Source organism: Emys orbicularis, chromosome 7 (assembly GCF_028017835.1).
Source record: "Emys orbicularis isolate rEmyOrb1 chromosome 7, rEmyOrb1.hap1, whole genome shotgun sequence".
In the NCBI taxonomy this organism is placed as follows: Eukaryota; Metazoa; Chordata; order Testudines; family Emydidae; genus Emys; species Emys orbicularis.
The window spans coordinates 86,849,796-86,869,085 of record NC_088689.1 but is presented as its reverse complement, the minus strand read 5'-3'; the positions used below and the strand labels follow the sequence as shown (position 1 = coordinate 86,869,085).

General features: G+C 44.4%; 1 protein-coding gene across 1 annotated transcript in view; it reads right to left on the bottom strand.

Annotated features, from left to right (window-relative positions):
• NISCH (nischarin) overlaps positions 1-14,807 on the bottom strand; it is a 60,790-nt gene extending 45,983 nt beyond the window's left edge. Inside the window, exons 1-3 of the mRNA XM_065407307.1 lie at positions 14,721-14,807; positions 6,260-6,343; positions 4,517-4,699 (exon numbers count right to left, since the gene is read on the bottom strand). Coding sequence (XP_065263379.1) covers positions 4,517-4,699; positions 6,260-6,343; positions 14,721-14,807 — 354 coding nt within the window. The remainder of the gene's footprint in view (positions 1-4,516; positions 4,700-6,259; positions 6,344-14,720) is intronic.
• Positions 14,808-19,290: the final 4,483 nt, after the last annotated feature.

Here is a 19,290-nt window from a genome sequence, read left to right as displayed (position 1 = left end):
TCATACCATGCTCCGTCAACCTTTGGAACTCATTGCCAGGGAATGTTGTGAAGGCCAGAAATATAACTGGGTTCAAACAAAAATTAGATAAATTCAAGAAGGATAGGTCCATCAATGCCTATGAGCCACGCTGCTCACGGACACAAATCCATGCTCTGAGTGTCCCCAAACCTTTAACTGCCAGAAGCTGGGACTGGAAGACGGGGGATGGATCACTCAATAATTGCCCTGTTCTCTGTTCATGCCCTCCGCAGCATCTGGCACCAACCACTGTCAGAAGACAGGATGCTGGGCTAGACTGACCATTGGTCTGACTCAGCATGGCCAGTCTTATGTTATAGAACAGGGGTGGGCAAACTTTTTGGCCCGAGGACCACACCTGGGTATGGAAATTGTATGGTGGGCCATGAATGCTCATGCAATTGGGAGTTGGGGTGCGAGAGGGCTCGGCTGGGGGTGCGGGCTCTGGGGTGGGGCTGGGGCTGAGGAGTTGGGGGTACAGGAGGGTACTCCAGGCTGGGACCGAGGAGTTTGGAGGGCAGGAGGGGGATCAGGACTGGGGCAGGGGGTTGGGGCATGGGAGATCAGGGGGGCAGGCTCCAGGTAGCGATTACCTCAAGCAGCTCCCAGAAACAGTGGCATGTACCCTCTCTGGCTCCTACGCAGCGGTGAGGCCAGGCAGCGCTGCACACTGTCCTGTACGCAGGCGCCACCCCTGCAGCTCCCATTGGCTGCGGTTCCCAGCCAATGGGAGCTGCGGGGGCAGTGCCTGCGGTGAGGGCAGTGTGCAGAGCCCCCTGGCTGCCCCTACGCATAGGAGCCGGATGGGGGACATGCCGCTGCTTCTGGTAGCTATGCAGAGTGGGGAAAGACCTCTACCCCGCTCCCCGGCTGAAGCGCAGGAGCAGGGCAAGCCCCGGATCCCACTTCCCGGCAGGAGCTCCGGGGCCAGATTAAAACATCTGGAGGGCCAGATGTGGTCCCCGGGCCATAGTTTGCTCACCCCGTTATAGAATCATAGGACTGGAAGGGATCTCGAGAGGTCATCTAGTCCAGTCCCCTGCACTCATGGCAGGTCTAAGGATTATCTAGACCATTCCTGACAGATGTTTGTCTAACCTGCTCTTAAAAATCTCCAATGATGGAGATTACACAACCTCCCTAGGCAATTTATTCCAGTGCTTAACCACCCTGACAGTTAGGAAGTTTTTCCTAATGTCCAATCTAAACCTAAGCCCATTGCTTCTTGTCCTATCCTTAGAGGTAAACAATAATAATAATAATTCTCCTCCCTCCTCCTTGTAACAACCTTTTATGTACTTGAAAACTGTTATGTCCCCCTCAGTCTTCTTTTCCAGACAAAACAAACCCAATTTTTTCTATCTTCCCTCAAAGGTCATGTTTCTAGACCTTTAATCATTTTTCTTGCTCTTCTCTGGACTTTCTCCAATTTGTCTACATCTTTCCTGAAAAGTAGCGCCCAGAACTGGACACAATACTCCAGTTGAGGCCTAATCAGTGCGGAGTAGAGTGGAAGAATTACTTCTTGTGTCTTGCGTACAACACTCCTGCTAATACATCCCAGAATGATGTTCGCTTTTTTTGCAACAGTGTTACACTGTTGACTCATATTTAGCTTGTGGTTGACTATGACGCCCAGATCCTTTTCCACAGTACTCCTTCCTAGGCAGTCATCATGTTCTTAAAGGGCTGCTGGAGGGTATATTTATTTAGCAGAATTGCTAAGTTAATATTTAGGGTTTTTTGATGTGTAACTAACGTAAATATTTAAAAGTATTCTAGAACAGCCAAACAAAAAGATTTTATGAGTTCATACATCAACCCAGATTTGCCTACTGGGAAAAGAGGTATAACTTAAGCAGCACTGCACTTTGCTGCTAACACACAAGTACTATCCAAAGACAGAATGAGGGTCGATGTCTAGATAGCTAACCCCAGTTCTAATATTTTTAAAATAAAGATGAGTGGATAAATACATAGCAGTAAGTAAGTTTCAATGAGCTGGGTTGGATATATTCCCAGACACAAAGGGGAAAGTAGTCTAGAACAAGAGCAGGACTGGGGATTGAGACTCCAAGTCCTCTTTTCATCTCTAGCACTGACTTGCCAGATGGTCATCGGCAAGTCTCAACCTCTGTCCCTGAGTTTGAACAACTGTAAAATGTTATTACAGTGCCTCTCATTAGGTATACTTAGGCTTGGAAGGATTAGATTATTATTGGTAAATGTCAATAAATGCTGATTTCAGCATACAAATAGAAACCGAGGAAAAACTACTACCCTGGATAATAATCTAAATGTACAGACAGGCAAAGCAAGAAAAGTGCTGCTTGAGAACTTATTAGAGTTTGATTGAAGGATATTTACTTTGTATATTTTGATATGTGGTATTTACAATTTGTGTATTAACTGCTATAAAGCTTTAAAACTTTTTGAATCTCATCTACTGTCATTAAATTGTCTGACCCCTCATACATATTCCCCCCATAATTTCCCACAACTGTGAAAATTTAAATAGAAAAAATCCTTAAAAATAAACATTCTTATTATGTCAAAGTTATAAAAAAAATAAAAATCAAATTCTTGCAAGCCTAGGTATAGTAAGGGTTTGTAAAGCACTCTGAACCCTGAGGTACTCTGAATTAAATTATTAGCTTTCATGCTAAACTAAAAATCAATTTAAATAGAGTATTACACATGCTGTTACAGTTTAGATGCTCAATGTCAGACACATAAGGTTGACTTTGAGGTGTGGGGCAAGCACAATTTCAGCAGCAGTTATAGGTATACAGCACCTTTGAAATTCACACCTCCTAGTATCTCAAATTGGGCAGCCACAGTTAAGAAACAAAAACAATGTGTGTTTGAAAACAATACTTTTTTTTAAAGAATATAGGTTAAATTGCCTACACAATAATGCTTTGTACATCCACTATATAAGTACGTCCATTTGAAATCAAACACCTTCCAAAACATTAATGGATCAAAGTATTAACCCCCATTATACAGATAGGGGAAATAAAGTACAGGGAGATTAAGTGACTTGCTCTTGGTCACACAAGAAGCCTGTGCAGAGTCAGACTAGAACCCAGATCTATCTCCTAATCTTGTATTTTAAACACTATGCCATGTCACTATGCAGTTATAATATTTTTTAAAATTGTCATTTAATTTAAACCAGTGCTTCTGCTCAAAATGGCAGATCAATAGCAATAATATGGAACAAAACCTCTATTTACTCCAGTCAACCATTGTAAACTCATTTATGATCACATTATGTGTTTTGAAATGGTTTTGCTTTGGTCACTAAAGCTTAATCAACGTACTTAACTGATCATTTGTGACTCAATTCCAAAACCTCTGCATTGAACTATAATTAATGCTAGGTTTTTGTCATGGATAGTTTTAGTAAAAGTCATGGACAGGTCACAGGCAATAAACAAAAATTCATGGAAGCCCATGACCTGTCCCTGGCTTTCACTAAAAATATCCCTGACAAAAGGGATAGGTGGATTCAGCACCCACTGCTGCTGGGCTCCCGGGTCCTCCACCGCCGCGGCTGGGCAGCTGTGGGGGGTCTCTCACCAGGCTGGGAGCTGTGGGGGCGGGGCTGGCTAGGAGCTCCAGCCCTGGTGCAGAAAATGTCTCAGAGGTCAGTGGAAGTCACAGATTCCGTGACCTCTGACACATAATCGTAGCCTTAAAGATAATGATCCACCCCATCACATATCCATCCATTTAAAGCAATCACTACTTTTCCTTCCTGCTCAAACCCAATGCATGTTCCTCTTCGTAATGTCTGCTTAGCCTTACAACACAACAGCATGCTACAAAAAGGAGAAACCCAATCACAAGAGATGAACGAACCATTTTCAATCTGTGAACCACAATAAGAAGTTATTGCTTCTTACTTAGAATATTATAGCAGAGAATGTTTGATCTGCTGTGTAGAGATATTTCTCTAGAGGCCACTCCATCAGTATGATTTCCTGGAGAGAGACCATTTTTCTTCATTTGGCCTACTGGAAGCTGTCTTAATATGAACCATAGTTCTAACCACTAACCATTAAGCAGGGTTGGGTTCAATTACATAATGTTCCTTTTGAGACCTAACAATATTGATTTCAGACAAACAATTAATGCAACTGCAGATTCATTCAGAGCACCAGAGTATCACTCCAACATATTTTTCATGTCAAAGGCCCTGTCCACATTATTTGCTAGTACAGTTTCAACAACAGTAGGGACAGCGTCAAAGATTTCATTGGAAAAGCTCATTCTATGGCCTAACTTTTTATGTTGCCCAAATCCTGAAAAGGGAGTGATTTTAAAGCTGTTTTGTTTAATTAAGTAAAAAAAAACAAAACCCCAAGCTACTTCAAAATTAGGGTGTAAACTTTCACTGGACTCCTGCTCTTCTCATTGACTCAAATGGGCAAGATACCACAGTGAGAGGGCACTTTATAAATACCTAGATAGCTAGGATGCAACTTACATATAAATGAAAGTGTAAGAAGTGTGACAACAATTTGGGTGCAGCAATGGGGAACTTGACCAGAAGCATTTGCAGGTAAACTTCTAATTCCTTCTCTCTTTTCTCCACCAGACTTTTGGAATTTTTCCCAATAATCTTCTTTGGAGGCAGCAGGTTTTTATCTATCTTCTTTTCTGAAACAAGCTGTAGAAACAGAAATATTATAAGTTATTACCCAAGTAGTGTTTGATCTTGCAAGAAGGATGTAATATTGTACAACTTAAGATATTAAGAGAATGTTTTCTTTTTTCCTGTAACATTTCTCTGAAACTGCAGTTACTTGGCTACTTATCTCAATTTCTATAAATTTCAGACAGTTTTTTTGGAGGGAGATAAGAATATTAGAACATGAAAACAACAACAGTAAGTTTAACAAAATAATAAGTATATTTTATTTTGGCAATCAGTGTCTGCAAACGTTTGAACCCCAATCTTCGCCAGCCTCCCCAAAAACATCAAGTACAACCACCAGCATTGTTCCAGAAGATCAGGGGTAGTCAACTGGCAGACCACGGGCCAAATCCACACTGCCAGATGCTTTCGAATGGACTGCAAAATCTTTTTATTTACTTATTTCGGTGTGAAAAATGTTTCTCTGGAGTCTGGACCTTGAATTCCATATTTTGATATTGCTGTTTTAAATCAGTACAGGTTGGTAGGTATTAGAAATTACTATCCAATGGCTGCTCATTTGTAACCCATATGAAGCAAGTCTTTGGTCTGAAACCAGCTTCTGGAGAATAGATCACATATGGCACTCAGGGCCGGCTCTAGGCACCAGCCCACCAAGCATGTGCTTGGGGCGGCACCTGGAGGGGGGCGGCGCGGCGCTCCGGCCCGAGAGCGGGGCCACGAGCGGGCTCGCCGCCCTCCTCCCGGTGCTCTGGCCGCCGGGTAGAGCGGAGCTCCGGCCGGGCTCGCCGCCCTCCCCCCCGGCGCTCTGGCCGCCGGGGAGAGCGGAGCCCCGGCCGGGCTCTCCGCCCTCCTCCCGGCGCTCCGGCCGCCAGTGGAGCCGCGGCGGGCTCGCCGCCCTCCCCCCGGCGCTCCGGCCGGTCGGGGAGAGCGGGCCCGTGGCCAGGCTCAGCACCCTCCCCTGCCGCGCTCCCCGCGGGGGGGAGGGGGAGGGGCGCGGCGGGAGGCTTTTTTTCCTGGGGCAGCAAAAAAGCCAGAGCCGGCCCTGACGGCACTCTCAGCAAAGAGTGTAAGGATTAGAGTCTGCATGGTTGGTTCTAGGGTTTGGTGACAAGCAGATGCTAACTTCCAGGGGGCGCCATAATGCTTTTATTTGTTTTTGCTTTGCACTAATTAAGCAGGTTTGTTTGAATTTTTCCCCCTCTGCTGACTGGATAGCTGTGGTTGGGTTTAGGGCTTTTTTTTTTTTGGCTTGATCCGGGAGGCAATGAAAATATTCTTCATCCTAGCAAGCCAAATGGCCAGGGCTCCTCCTAATAGTTGAACTACCTTCTTATTGGCCGATATGGTCCATCCAAGGGAGTATAGAAGAGGCAGACTGTATTGCTTGTGCAGTGAGGACTTCATTTTGCAATTCAGTTAATCTGCTCTTTCATTAACACTACATCTCAAAGGCCAAATATTCCCTTACTTTATTTTTTTTATAAGGATGTCAGTAAGCTTGTGCCATGGAGCAAGATTTGACAAGTTATTTATTTTGCAAGAGCTCAAGACCAGTCTTCTGATCTTTACCTTTTCATGCAAGTCATGGAAGTCACTGTAACGATGTTTGACTGTCCACCGATGACTCCCAACACTGACTTGAATAATGTATACCTAAAGAAAGCAAACAGCAAAGTTAGGTACTTGAGGAGCATTTAAACTCAGCTACCATTTATCTGTATGATTTAAAGGTGAACCACAAATATTTCAAAATCCCACCATTTTCTGCACCATGCTCTGAACATTTCCTCTAGCCAGGATAAATGGTTCTTCAGAAGCACCTCGCACAACTCTAAAAACTAACATCTCTCCTCCAGGTCTACCAAAATCATGCCCAGTGTGACAACCCAGCATACACCATGTACAGACTTCACAGATACCATGAAACTCCAGCAGAACTCTGAGAAGCCTAGGCAAGTCCATTTAATGATTTTTCAGTTTTTTAAATAACTGTATTCCTTTTGAGGGTATAGAAACTGAGAAGCCAGAAACGATAAACAGAATTACTCAAGGCCCAATGACCTTGCTCCAGGCTATGACAGAGCTTCATCGCAGGTGTGACTGTGCATGATGGGCCATTATAGTTAAGCTGGAACCAACTGACATCGGGGGGGACCAAAAAGTATTTTATTATGGATGTGCTGAATAGGTGAACCTTAAGTTTTTCATTTGCAGATGACCTTTTACAGCCATGTTGATTGGTTCTAAAGGAAACTTACAATCCACCTTCTGACGGATTGGAAGGAAGCCATCATGATGAAACCTGGAAGGTGTTGGAGGAAGATAAAAGGGGCAGCAGAGGTGAACCCTGAACCAACAGAGCCAATCTCCATGTGTATAACAATGGGAAAACACAAAAGTTAAGGCACCACATCTGTTCAACTTTCTTCTAGAATGTGCATGAAGCGAATAATCAGCTGATCAGTGAGCCTTGAAATCACTTGATACTGTATAATCAGGAATGTGGAAGAGACCGCAGGTCACGTGGTCCCATTTCACAGCTGCTGGAACTCAATGGAACAGTTCTATCACTAATCACATTTGAAAAAAAAATTACTCATGATCAGTTTTCAAATCTTCTTAATAAATGAAGAATGCCTTTGTTTTATGTAATCAGCCCAGAAGACCAGCATACAGGATATTAAAATAGACTACAATTTACACTTTAAAAGTGGTCAAAGACACTTAATTGTTCATGAAACATCAGAATTTACAGTATGTTAGTGTGCTACAAGAAAAACGAGTTCTACAACAGAATGCAATCAAGAAGTCTACCTAGTGCACAGCAGCTGCTACAGAAAACATTGCTGGGGTGTTTGAAGTGCAGTAATGAAAAGACAGACGTTCGGTCATACAAAGAATTACAAACTCATCTGAGAGTCCTGTGGCACCTTATAGACTAACAGATGTATTGGAGCATAGGTTTATGCTCCAATACATCTGTTAGTCTATAAGGTGCCACAGGACTCTTTGTTGCTTTTTACAGATCCAGACTAACACGGCTACCCCTCTGATACTTGAAACTCATCTGAGTATTGTGCCCAATTATAAAGTCTCAAAGGGCATGGTGGAACTTGTACTCCATGAGAAACTGTAAAGCCTACAGATCTCCACGGAAAACACTGCATAGGCGCAGCTGCACCACTGGAGTGCTTAAGTAAAGATGCTTCTACGGTGACGCAGTGTAGTTAATCCACCGCCGCGAGAGGTGGTAGCTATGTCGACAGGAGAAGCTCTTCCACCGACATAGCGCTGTCTACACCGGGGGTTAGGTCAGTATAACTGTTCCTTAGGGGTGTGGATTTTTCACACTCCTGAGAGACATAGTTATACCGATATAAGTCCATAGTGCAGTGTTCTTCACTGCAAGGCCCGCGAGCCAGTGGCGGCTCCCATCAACCCTAAGTGCAGCTCCCTGTCAATCGCGCTCTCTGGCGGTGCAGTAGAGCTGCAGCTAAGGCAAGCTCCCTGCCTACCCCGGCCCCACGCTGCTCCTGGAAACGGCCAGCATGCCCCCGCAGCTCCTGGGGATAACAGGGGAAGCAGAGGTCTCCACGCGCTGCTCCTGCCTGCAAGCACTGCCCCCGCAGCTCCCCTTGGCCAGGAACAGGGAACTGTGGCCAATGGGAGTTTGGGGGCCATGCCTGCAGAAAGGGGCAGCATGCAGAGCCATGTGTCCCCCCAGGGGCTGCGTTGGCCCCTTCCGGGAGTGGCTTGGGGCCAGGGCCATCCGAAGTAACTGCCACCCCCTTCAATGGGCAGGTTCTGAATAGCTCTTCCACCACCCAACCTGCAGCCTCCAGGAGCCAGCCCCCAATACCCCCTCCTGCAGTCCAAGCCCCCTCCCAGAGCCCGCATCCCATAACCCCCCTTCAACCAACAAAGAACTCTGAGTGTTCAATCGTCTGTGTCAGGTTAAGGTGGCTCTCATATTGAAGGTTTTTTGTCAAAGCGGACCCCACTTCAAAAACAGTGAAGAGCACTACTGTAGTGTATACCTGGCCTAGGACCATTCAACAAAAACAAACATTCAACAAAAACAAACTCAATACTAATTATTAAGCTTATGATTAAAACTATCAGTCCCTTCCCTATAACCTGCTCCCATCTGAAAGCAAGGGGAAGGCTTAATGAAAGGGGAGGGTATTAAATTTAGAGTAAGAGGAAATACTTTATGCAGCAAAATCAGCTTTATGAATTAACGATTATGGGAGGTTATACATCGTGGCTACATGTAAAACACACACTGGATAATGTATGATCAAAAATACCTCAAAGTAGGCAAGCTATGGTAAAGGTACAGTTAATCAAACCTCAAAATTCTCAGTATAAACTGATAACCTGCGGCAAGGAGGAAGGAATTTATTCCTCTCGCCTAAGGTAATCAAGTACTGCACAATTAGCATAGCTGCATTATGGAAGGCTAATACCTCCTGCTGAAGTAACAAATATTGGCCACTTTGTTAAAAGCAAATGGATAAGGATATGATCAGCAATGGATCTGACCAAATGAACATTTTTAGGGGTATTGACAGGAGTCACAAAACGCTATTTTAAAATTACTGCAATAGGATTCCTGTGTATAGACTTCATTCACCGTGTATTAGCACACGTATACACACCCCTAAAAGCATTAGCAACCAGAGTGTTGGTGAATCACTTCACAATAATCCACACTGTCATATCTTACTCAGTAAATATGAAGAGAGCCTTGGATTTCCTGCAAAGCAGTGTTTCAAAAACTGATACAGAATTAACTACCAATTGTTAAAGCAAAAATCTGATTAAAAAAAAGTTTGTCAGACTAATGTTTAAAAATATTCCTAACTGATTTTGTTGGATCCCACTAATACAACAGGGCTGACTACGCTTACTATATTAAGAGTTTTCATGGGCCGTGTGTCTATCGAGCCATCTGTTGGAATGATATAAACAAAGTGAAAAAGATGACAAATTTGCATCATCCTGTATGGTCTTGCAGACAAAAATTAACTTACTGCAAGAGATCTCTGCATGCATTTTAGCCATACACAGGTTTTTCATTAAATCTCAGAACTGTTTACAACCCGACAGTTCACTGGCTTGCTCCTCTGAGCACAACTCCCGCTTTGCAGGCAGTCTCATTTTACCAGATCACTCTGTTTAGTGAGGGGTTCTGTACACTTAAGCATATACTAATTGTCTTGGACAGGTTAGATCCTCTCTTGTAAAGTCTTCAGTGTATTTATAGACCAGTCATTTTTTCATGCTAATACTCTTACAGTACTGAGCACATGCATCTCTTCATTCTTGACATGAAGCTGTTTATTCAGTCTAGTCACTTCAAGTTTTTAATTTGTTTGAAATGTTTATATCGGAGAAAGACCTATATTTAGCATGCATAACATATAGCTGATAAGAATTTTGATTTCTTTTTTAAGGTTGATGTTATAGTTAGGAGTTTATATCCTAGATAGAATTCCTATCAAGCACATAAAGAAAATGTTATATTAATTTAGTATTTCAAAAATAGCAGTATGATTTGTAACCCCATTTGCTAAAGTGAACATCAGTGCTACAGCCTGATTCCAGTTCACTTGCTCTATGTGCAAGGAAGATGCTAGTCTCACATTAAGAGACTTGAATGATTTGTACTTCCATAGTAACTTCTACCTGAGGATCTCAAAGCATAGTAGATGTTAATGAATTATGCCTAACACAATGGTGAAAATGGCAAGTACTTTCATTTTACAGATGGAGAAACTGGGATTTGCCCAAAGTCTGGGGCAGAGGTGTGCAGATCACCAACAATTTCCAAATTCCAGACCCATGACATAACCACAAAATCATATTTCCTCCCTAATAAAGCTACAAGTAGGTAAAAACTCTATATCAATACACAAAGCTGCAAAAATTTCCTTTAAAAAATCAAGCTAAGTATTTAGATTAAAAAATGTTTGCAATTGCCAGGAAACGCAGGAGCATATAACTCAGGGGCAATGAACCAGGTGTGTGGGGGAAACAAATGCAGTGCTAGCGGTATGAGAGTCATGTCTTTAACCAGACAACCTTCAGTGAGTATCTAATAGCAATAACATAAGTAGGAAGGACAAAGCTGTGGTATGTCTAAAGCTTAAATTGCAAGCAGAACAATACAAAGGTAGTAAAAACAAGAGAAAGCCCTGACTCTTCACATTTTCGTTGATAAATGTTTTCAAAGACCAAGGGAGACTCAATAGCAAGTTTAGTTTCTTTCAGGTTAGCTTTACCAAGGGGTTCTCAAACTGGGGGTCGGAACCTCTCAGGGGGTCACGAGGTTACTACATGGGGGGTTGCGAGCTGTCAGCCTCCACCCCAAACCCTCCTTTGCATCCAGCATTTATAATGGTGTTAAATATATTAAAAAGTGTTTTTAATTTATAAGAGGGGTCGCACTCAGAGGCTTGCTATGTGAAAGGGGTCACCAATATAAAAGTTTGAGAACCACTGGTTTCATACATAATCCTTCTTTCCATTCCTCAATTTCAGTGAGTATTGCGAACATGTGTTTAAGCCACCTAGAACTGTTGATATTTTACAGGACAAAGCTGTTATGAAGATACGCGCATTAAAATGGCTCTTGAAATTTTTCCAGTCTGTGACATTCTTGAATTCAGTAGTCTCATGGGGTGGAAGAAAATAAGAAGAAACCATGCTAAAGCATGCTGATTCTTTTAAAACCAACAACATAAAATAAAAGTTCATGCAGAAAATTCAAAGTGGAGGTGGACTTTTACCTTATTTCCCCCTTAATTTAATTCAGTGTTTTTAATAAAGGTGCGCCTTATTAAAACCCAGGACCAGGCCATTTTTTTTTTTTTTTTAAAGGAGAGAACTTAAAAATCACAATATAAATGTTGCTACCACTACCTTGGATTACTAAAAGTGGAAGTTGCAAAAGTTCAGTTTGCTGCTAATTATATTTTTTTACATTTTTCTCAGATTGGAAAAAACAATTAAGTCATTTCACTTTTGTGCAGCCTCTTTCACTTTCAGATTCTCAGTGTTGCAATGTTTGAGTTCCAAACACTGAAGACAAATGTTTATTTTTTAAAAAAATCTGTAGACTTTTAAAAAATGTATAAAAACATTACTATTGCCTTTAGGTTTTATAAAAGCTTGATTTTATAAAATTTAAATTTTAGGTCAAATCTTTAGGAAACACTTGGGTGTTTGAGAACTGGAAGAGGAGAAAAAATTAACAGTCATGTAAGTACACTTCGATTTTCTGCTAACACTACAGTAGTAAAATAGGATACAAAGATGTGATCCAGGGATGAAGAACAAGTAAATTTAGTACAAACGCTTTCCATCTAGGCTCTGTTGCTCTGTCAAGATAGGAGGTGGGCTATAAAGTAGAGAGGTGTGGATTTAGGGTTATGAGACCCCCTGTTTCAATGTTTAGATAATGCTTAACATCTCTAGCAGCCTTGTATAGTCTGTTATATAATGTCCATCTGCAGAGTCTGCTATATAATATGAATCTCTATTTTGCAGTGTTAATCCTGTCAGATTCTGCACACTCCAGCCAAAACAATATCAGGGAGGAAGAATCTACAAAAATATTAAACAAGTCTCTTACCTTACCCATAGAACATGGCACCAACATACTAAGATTTCCAGAACCTCCATTATCATTAAACAAAAATAAACTTAGAAGTTGCTCAACAACATCATTACCACTTCAGTTCATAAACAAAGCAAAAAGGTTCTAAATTATCACTATGCTCTGGTCAGGATCTCCCAATGCATTGTCTGATCTTAGTCTTTTAAACTAAGTTCCTTGGGACAGGAACTGTGTCTCCAGCTATACAGTACACTTTTAGCATGTCAGCAACAATATAAATATACAAAAAATGCTTGTTATGACTAGGGTAAGAGGACCAGTCAGAACATTGATAAAAAATTCTTGATAGGTTTTCTAACAAACTAACATGCTAAATGCTCCTCTTAACCAAGTTAATTGAAATATTCACCAGATACCTATGTTTTGATTTACTACCCCAATATAGGAGTATCCTGTACTGCAGTGGTTCTCAACCAGGGGTCCTGGACCTCCAGGGGGCGATGACAAGAATGGCTGGCATTAGACTCACTAGGGCCCAGGGCAGAAAGCTGAAGTCCATCCATGCAGGACTGCAGCCCGGGCCCCAAGCCCCACCACCCAGGACTGATGCCAAAACCTGAGCAACTTAGCTTCACAGTGCCTCCTATGGTGTGGGGCCCCAGGCAATTACCCTTACTACCCCCTAACACCAGCCCTGGCTTTTATATGCAGAGAAACCATTGTTGTGGCCCAGCTGGACCATGGAGTTTTTATAGCATGTTGGGGGGGGGGGGGCGCAGAAAGAAAAAGGTTGAGAACCCCTGCTGTACAGGCAACACAGTGATTGCTCTTAAACAGCAAACAAATTTGCTTATCACATCTGACTCATTGCAAAGTGTGGAAAACATAAGGAGACTAGTCACATTACACATGTTTAAAGGGACAACACTAACCTGAAATCTAGTCAATCTAAACAGTTACAGAATTTCAGGCACTACATCTGTCTGAGTCCTCCTGCCAATACCTGGTTCTACACACTTTCCTATTTAAAAACTGTGTGAAGGTTCACAGACATAGGTGCTGGAACTAGGGATTCTGGGGATGCTGCCACACCCGCTGGCTTGAAACAGTTTCCATCATATACAGGGTTTATAGTTTGGTTCAATGACTCTCAGCATCCCCACTATATCAATTGTTCCAGACCCCCCGTTCACAGAGGTAACATGGAAAAAGACAGGATTTTTTTCAAAAATTTCAGCTACAGTAAGCAGAGATGTTACTTGTAACAATAGCAGGTAAAAAAATCAGAAAGGGCCATTTTTAAGTTGACTGTGTCCCTTTAAATTTTCTAAGCATTTTCTGAGCACTTCATTCTGTGTGCAGAGTGAAGTTTGTGCAGTCATACTGATGGATTCAGTGAGAAGAGATTGTTCTAATCATAGTAAACTAAACTAGGAGGAGAACAAATTTTTAGTTATATAAACACAGTAATTTGACGGACATGTGCAATTACTTTTTTTTATTTTAAACAGCTTCTTCCTGAAAAACAGACCAAGGAACTATTTTATATAGCGTAATTCCTATATACATAGTTTTAAAAAAGAATTTGTGTGCTATGTATGGCATTTTAAACTCCTTCCCCAAGTTAAGTAAACTCAGAAATGTTTGCTGAGAATTTTAACCCCAATCACCCTCCCTGAATCATCTGATTTTCCCCAGGAAAACTCTCAAAACTTTTCAACTAGAAGATAGGCTTAAAATGTTATCATGTCAACCATCAAAATATTGTATTTAGTCTAAGTTTAAAAGCTATCTTCCCTTACTGACAAATACTCACAGCAAATAGATGCTAAGAACATGATAGCCACTCATACAAATCCTGCTTAATAAAAGGCATTGTTTTGCTCCAAAGGGCTAAATTTTCAAATGAGCTCCTGGGCCAGATTTTCAAGGGCTCAGTACCAGCAATTGGGGCCAGATTTTGAAGAAAGGCTCATTCTCCAGTGTACTGAGCACTTTGGAAAATCTGGCCCCAATAGTGGGGATTGGGCACTTTTGAAAATTCTGTTCTTCCGTTCCCTAGGGCAGCAGAGGGAGGAGTGAAATGAGGAGGATACCCAAACTGGCCGCATCGCTATTCCAAGCCAGCACTCAGACAACTCCCTTCCATACTCCGCGAGGAGACCGTGAGCTAGTACTAGCGCACTGGGGGTTGTCCTGCTCCCCTCTCACCAGCCCCATCTCACCCATTGGACCTGGGGGCAACCTACTCCCCTCCCTGCTTCCCACGATCCCATTGCACCCCATGTATGGAATAGCACCCTCGGCTGGTCCCACTCCCCGCCTCCAGCCCCATCCCCCAATAGGTCCCCGGTCCTCCAGCGTTACCCCCACACCGGTCCCCGGGGTCGGCCCCTGGCCCCTCACCGTGTAGCTCTCCACCAGCTCGGAGCCGAGTATCCGGGCCTCCTTGGGCGGCTCCTCACCCTCCTCCCCGGTCCCCACCGCCTCCATCCCTTGTCCCGTGGGGCGGCTGGCTGTCCGGGCTCCGGCTGCGCGGCGCTCACTCGGCCGCTCTCCTCCGCCTGGCCCCGGCGGCGGCGCCGCCTCCCACAGCACCAACCGCCGCCGCCATGTTTGTTTGCGTCCCGCTCTGTCTCTTCCCCCTCCCCCGGCCGCCCCCCAGGCAGCGGCCCGCCCCAACCACAGCAACTTTATTGGGAGCCTCCACCGCAGACAGAAACACGGGAGGGGCGGGGCTTAGAACCAGGCTGAGTCTGAGGCAGCGCCGGTGGGCGGGACGTAGCACGGGAGGGGCGGGGCCTAATGCTCAGGAGGCGGGACCTTCAGTTTAGGGGCGGTGGTATGGCTCAAAGGGCGGGGCCTGCAGTTTATGGGCGGGGCTATGGATCAGGCCAGGAGGGTTATTCATGCACTATACCAGGGATCTCAAATTCAAATAATCAGGAGGGCCACATGAGGACTAGTATATTGGCCGAGGGCCGCATTACTGACACCTCCCCCTGCCCCCCTTGGTCCTGCCCCCACTCCACCCCTTCCATGAGGCCCTGCCCCCATTCCAACCCCTTCCCTGAAATCCCCACCCCAACTCTGCCCCCTTCCTGCCCCGAGGGAGGGCAGGAGGGGTGTGGTGGGGGCTCAGGGCAGGGAGTTGGGGTGTGGGGTGCAGGAGGGGTGTGGGGTACACCAGGGGGTTGGGCTGCAGGAGGGGTGCGGGGTACAGCAGGGGGTTGGGCTGCAGGAGGGGCGCGGGGGGCGGGCTCCGGCCCGACACGCGCCGGGGGCAGGGCAGGCCACCTGCCTGCCTGTCCCGGCACCGCTCCGGGAAGTGACCGGAACCTGGGGGAGGAGGGGCACAGGGGTCCGTGTGTTGCTGTTGCTTCAGGCACCACCCCCAGCAGCTCCCATTGGCCGGGAACGGGGAACTGCGGCCAATGGGAGCTGCTGGGGGCGCTGCCTGAAGCAAGAGCAACACACAGAGCCCTGTGCCCCCCTTCCCCACGTTCCGGCCGCTTCCCGGAGCGGCAGGGGGCAGGGCAGGCAGGGAGCCTGCCCTTCCCCTGGTGTGCGTCGGGCTGGAGCCGCTCTAGGTAAACGCTGGGGGGGGGGGGCGCGAGGAGCTCGCGGGCCGCAGAAAACAACCCCGCGGGCCGCATGCGGCCCCCGGGCCGTGTGTTTGAGACCCCTGCACTACACTCTACCTAGTAAATCATTTTCCCAGGAGCCTGTACAAGCTTCCTCCAGTGCATACCCTCCCTGGTACATAGGACTGGAAATAAAAAGAAATATGGTAGAGAATAGTGATATTTACTGTTGTAATAGCCGATTGAAGTCTTACTCATCTAATGGTAGCTGCCCTGCCTTTCAGGCTGATGACAGCATAAGAATGTAGTAATGGCAGCTTTCACAAGCATCTCAACAGAACAGCTCTGTGAGGAAACCTTGCCCCAGAGTTGCCCCTGCCTGACATGGACAGGTGCTTTAATCAGAAGATTGCCAGAATTAGAAGGTTCCAGGGTAGCTGGAAATGGCAATTTAGGCTGAACAGAGAGAGTGGAACAGTTTCTGACCTCAGTGACAATAATGTTAATCCATGGGGCCAGATCTTCAGTTAGTGTAAATTGGCATAACTCCTTTGACTTCACTGAAGCCACTTTTAATTCCATTTACACCAATAAGGATCTGGCCCATTGACTGCATTGTAGTCAAAATTACACCAGTGTCACTGAGAACAGAATATACCCCCGGTGCAGACATTAGAGAAGAAAGCAGAGAATCTAAGGATGCCCAACAAAGAAAGCAAAGGGGAAAATTCTCCCCTCAGTTATATCCATGCAATTAAGGATTGAATTAGGCTCAACTTGATTGAAGTACTGTAAAGAAGTTAGAAAATACAGAAAATAGGAGGGAGAGAGAGAGAGATGATAGAAGAATTAATTAAAAATAAGGATTAGAATTGGGTGTTAATTTAATTCAATTAAGATAAAGACCTTTGGAGAACTAAGAAGCAAATTCTGATCTGAGGCTAGGTCTACACTACAGCGGGGGTCCGACCTAAGATACGCAACTTCAGCTACGTGAATACCGTAGCTGAAGTTGCGTATTTTAGGTCGGCTTACCTAGCGGTGAGGACGCGGGAAAGTCGACCGCTGCCGCGCTGCCGCCGACTCCGCTGCCGCCTCCTGCCGAGGTGGATTTCCGGAGTCGACGGCAGAGCGATCAGGGATCGATTTTACCGCGTCTTCACTAGACGCGGTAAGTCGATCCCCGAAAAACCGATTGCTACCCGCCGGATCGGCGGGTAGTGAAGACAAAGCCTGAGATATGCCCCATGAAATGGGTGGGGTTGCATGGGATGTAATTGAAACTAGTATTTGGCCCATATGTAAATAGAATCTTCCAAATCAGTGTAGAGGACAGTCTAATTTCTGCCATTGTTTACACTACACTTTATAAGTGAGGGTAGAATTTGTCCCAATATTATTTTATGATTAATAGTATCTAGCTCTTATACAGCACTTTTCAGAAATAGAATTCAAAGTGCTTTACCAAGGAGGTATCATTATTCCCCCTTACATTATGTAACACTTTTCATCCGTAGCTCTCAAAGCAGTTAGTTTACAATGGAGATAAGTATCATTAGTCCCATTTTATAGATGGGAAAACTGAATCACAGAATAAGTGTTGAGAGTCTCAGTGTCTTGAAAAAAGAACAGGAGTACTTGTGGCACCTTAGAGACTAACAAATTTATTTGAGCATAAGCTTTCATGGGCTACAGTCCACTTCATCGGATGCATAGACTGGAACATACAGCAAGACGATATTTATACATACAGAGAACATGAAAAGGTGGAAGTAGCCATACCAACTGTCTTGAGAACAGAAAGGAGCACCTTGGGATTGCACAGTAAATAAGCAGGACAAGTCTTCTACCGAGGGCAAATGCCAGCTTGATAAATACATACTTCTTTTATTCTTCCCTGAGCGTGGGAGCGCTGCCCTTCTTTCCCACAGCTTGTGACTTCAAAGGGATCATGCCTGTGAGAAGACAAAGACCTATGCTGAATACATTCCAGGAAGAAGGTCTTCTGCCATCACCACAGTGTTGGAAGGAGCTGCTGCTAAGCACTGTGTTATAATGAGATAGGTATTTTTAGAGAGCAATTTTAATTAAGATCCCTCTGAATGTTCAATCTTCTTAAGTAAATAACAATTTGCTGTACTGGCATGTTTGTCATCTTGTCTGATCCTGTTCTCCTGTTCCTAATTAATTCTCAACTGTGCGTGGGTGGCAGGATTAGCATATGCAGTCAGCGTCCCATCAGCCATTTCTCCTATCACTGTCTAAAGAAGCATTACGCAAGAATGTCATGCTTGGAAAAGAGATGACTAAGGGTGGGACATGGTAAATGTCTATAAAATCATGACTGGTGTTGAGAAAGTGAATCAGGAAGTACTATTTACCTCTTTACATAATACAAGAACCAGGTGTCACCTGATGAAATTAATAGGCAGCAGATTTAAAACAAATGTAAGGAAGTACTTCTTCAGACAATGCACAGTCCACCTGTGGAACTCATTGCCAGGGATGTTGTGAAGGTCAGAAGTATAATTGGGTCAAACAAGAATTAGATAAGTTCATAGAGGATAGGCCCATCAATGGTTATTAGCCAAGCTGGTCACGGATGCAACCCCATGGTCTGCATGTCCTTAAACCTCTGACTGCCAGAAGCTGAGCCTGGACAACAGGGGATGGATCACCTGATGATTGCCCCTGTTCTGTTCACTCCCTCTGAAGCATGTGGCACTGGCCACTTTGGGAAGACCGGATACTAGGCTAGATGGTCCATTGATCTCATAGACTCATAGTCTTTAAGGTCAGAAGGGACCATTATGATCATCTAGTCTGACCTCCTGCACAACACAGGCCACAGAATCTCACCCACCCACTCCTGTATCAAACCTGTGTCTGAGCCATTGAAGTCCTCAAATTATGGTTTAAAGACTTCAAGGTGCAGAGAATCTTCCAGCAAGTGACCCGTGCCCCACGCTGCAGAGGAATGCGAAAAAAACCCTGGGCCTCTGCCAATCTGCCCTGGAGGAAAATTCCTTCCTGACCCCAAATATGGCGATCAGCTAAACCCTGAGCATGTGGGCAAGACTCACCAGCCAGACACCCAGGAAAGAATTATCTGTAGTAACTCAGATCCAACCCCATCTAACATCCCATCACAGGCCATTGGGCATATTTACCGCTAATAGTCAAACACCAATTAATTGCCAAAATTAGGCTATCCCATTATACCATCTGATCCTCTGTGGCCATTCTTATGCAGTTCAGTTACTTTACTAGGCAAACACAGGGTCAGAGTCTGTGTTGATTTAACCTCGGGTTGCACAGGATGTAAATCAGTGCTGAATTTAGTCTATTGAGGATAAAATCATATGACACTACTACTTTAGTACCAAGAGTGA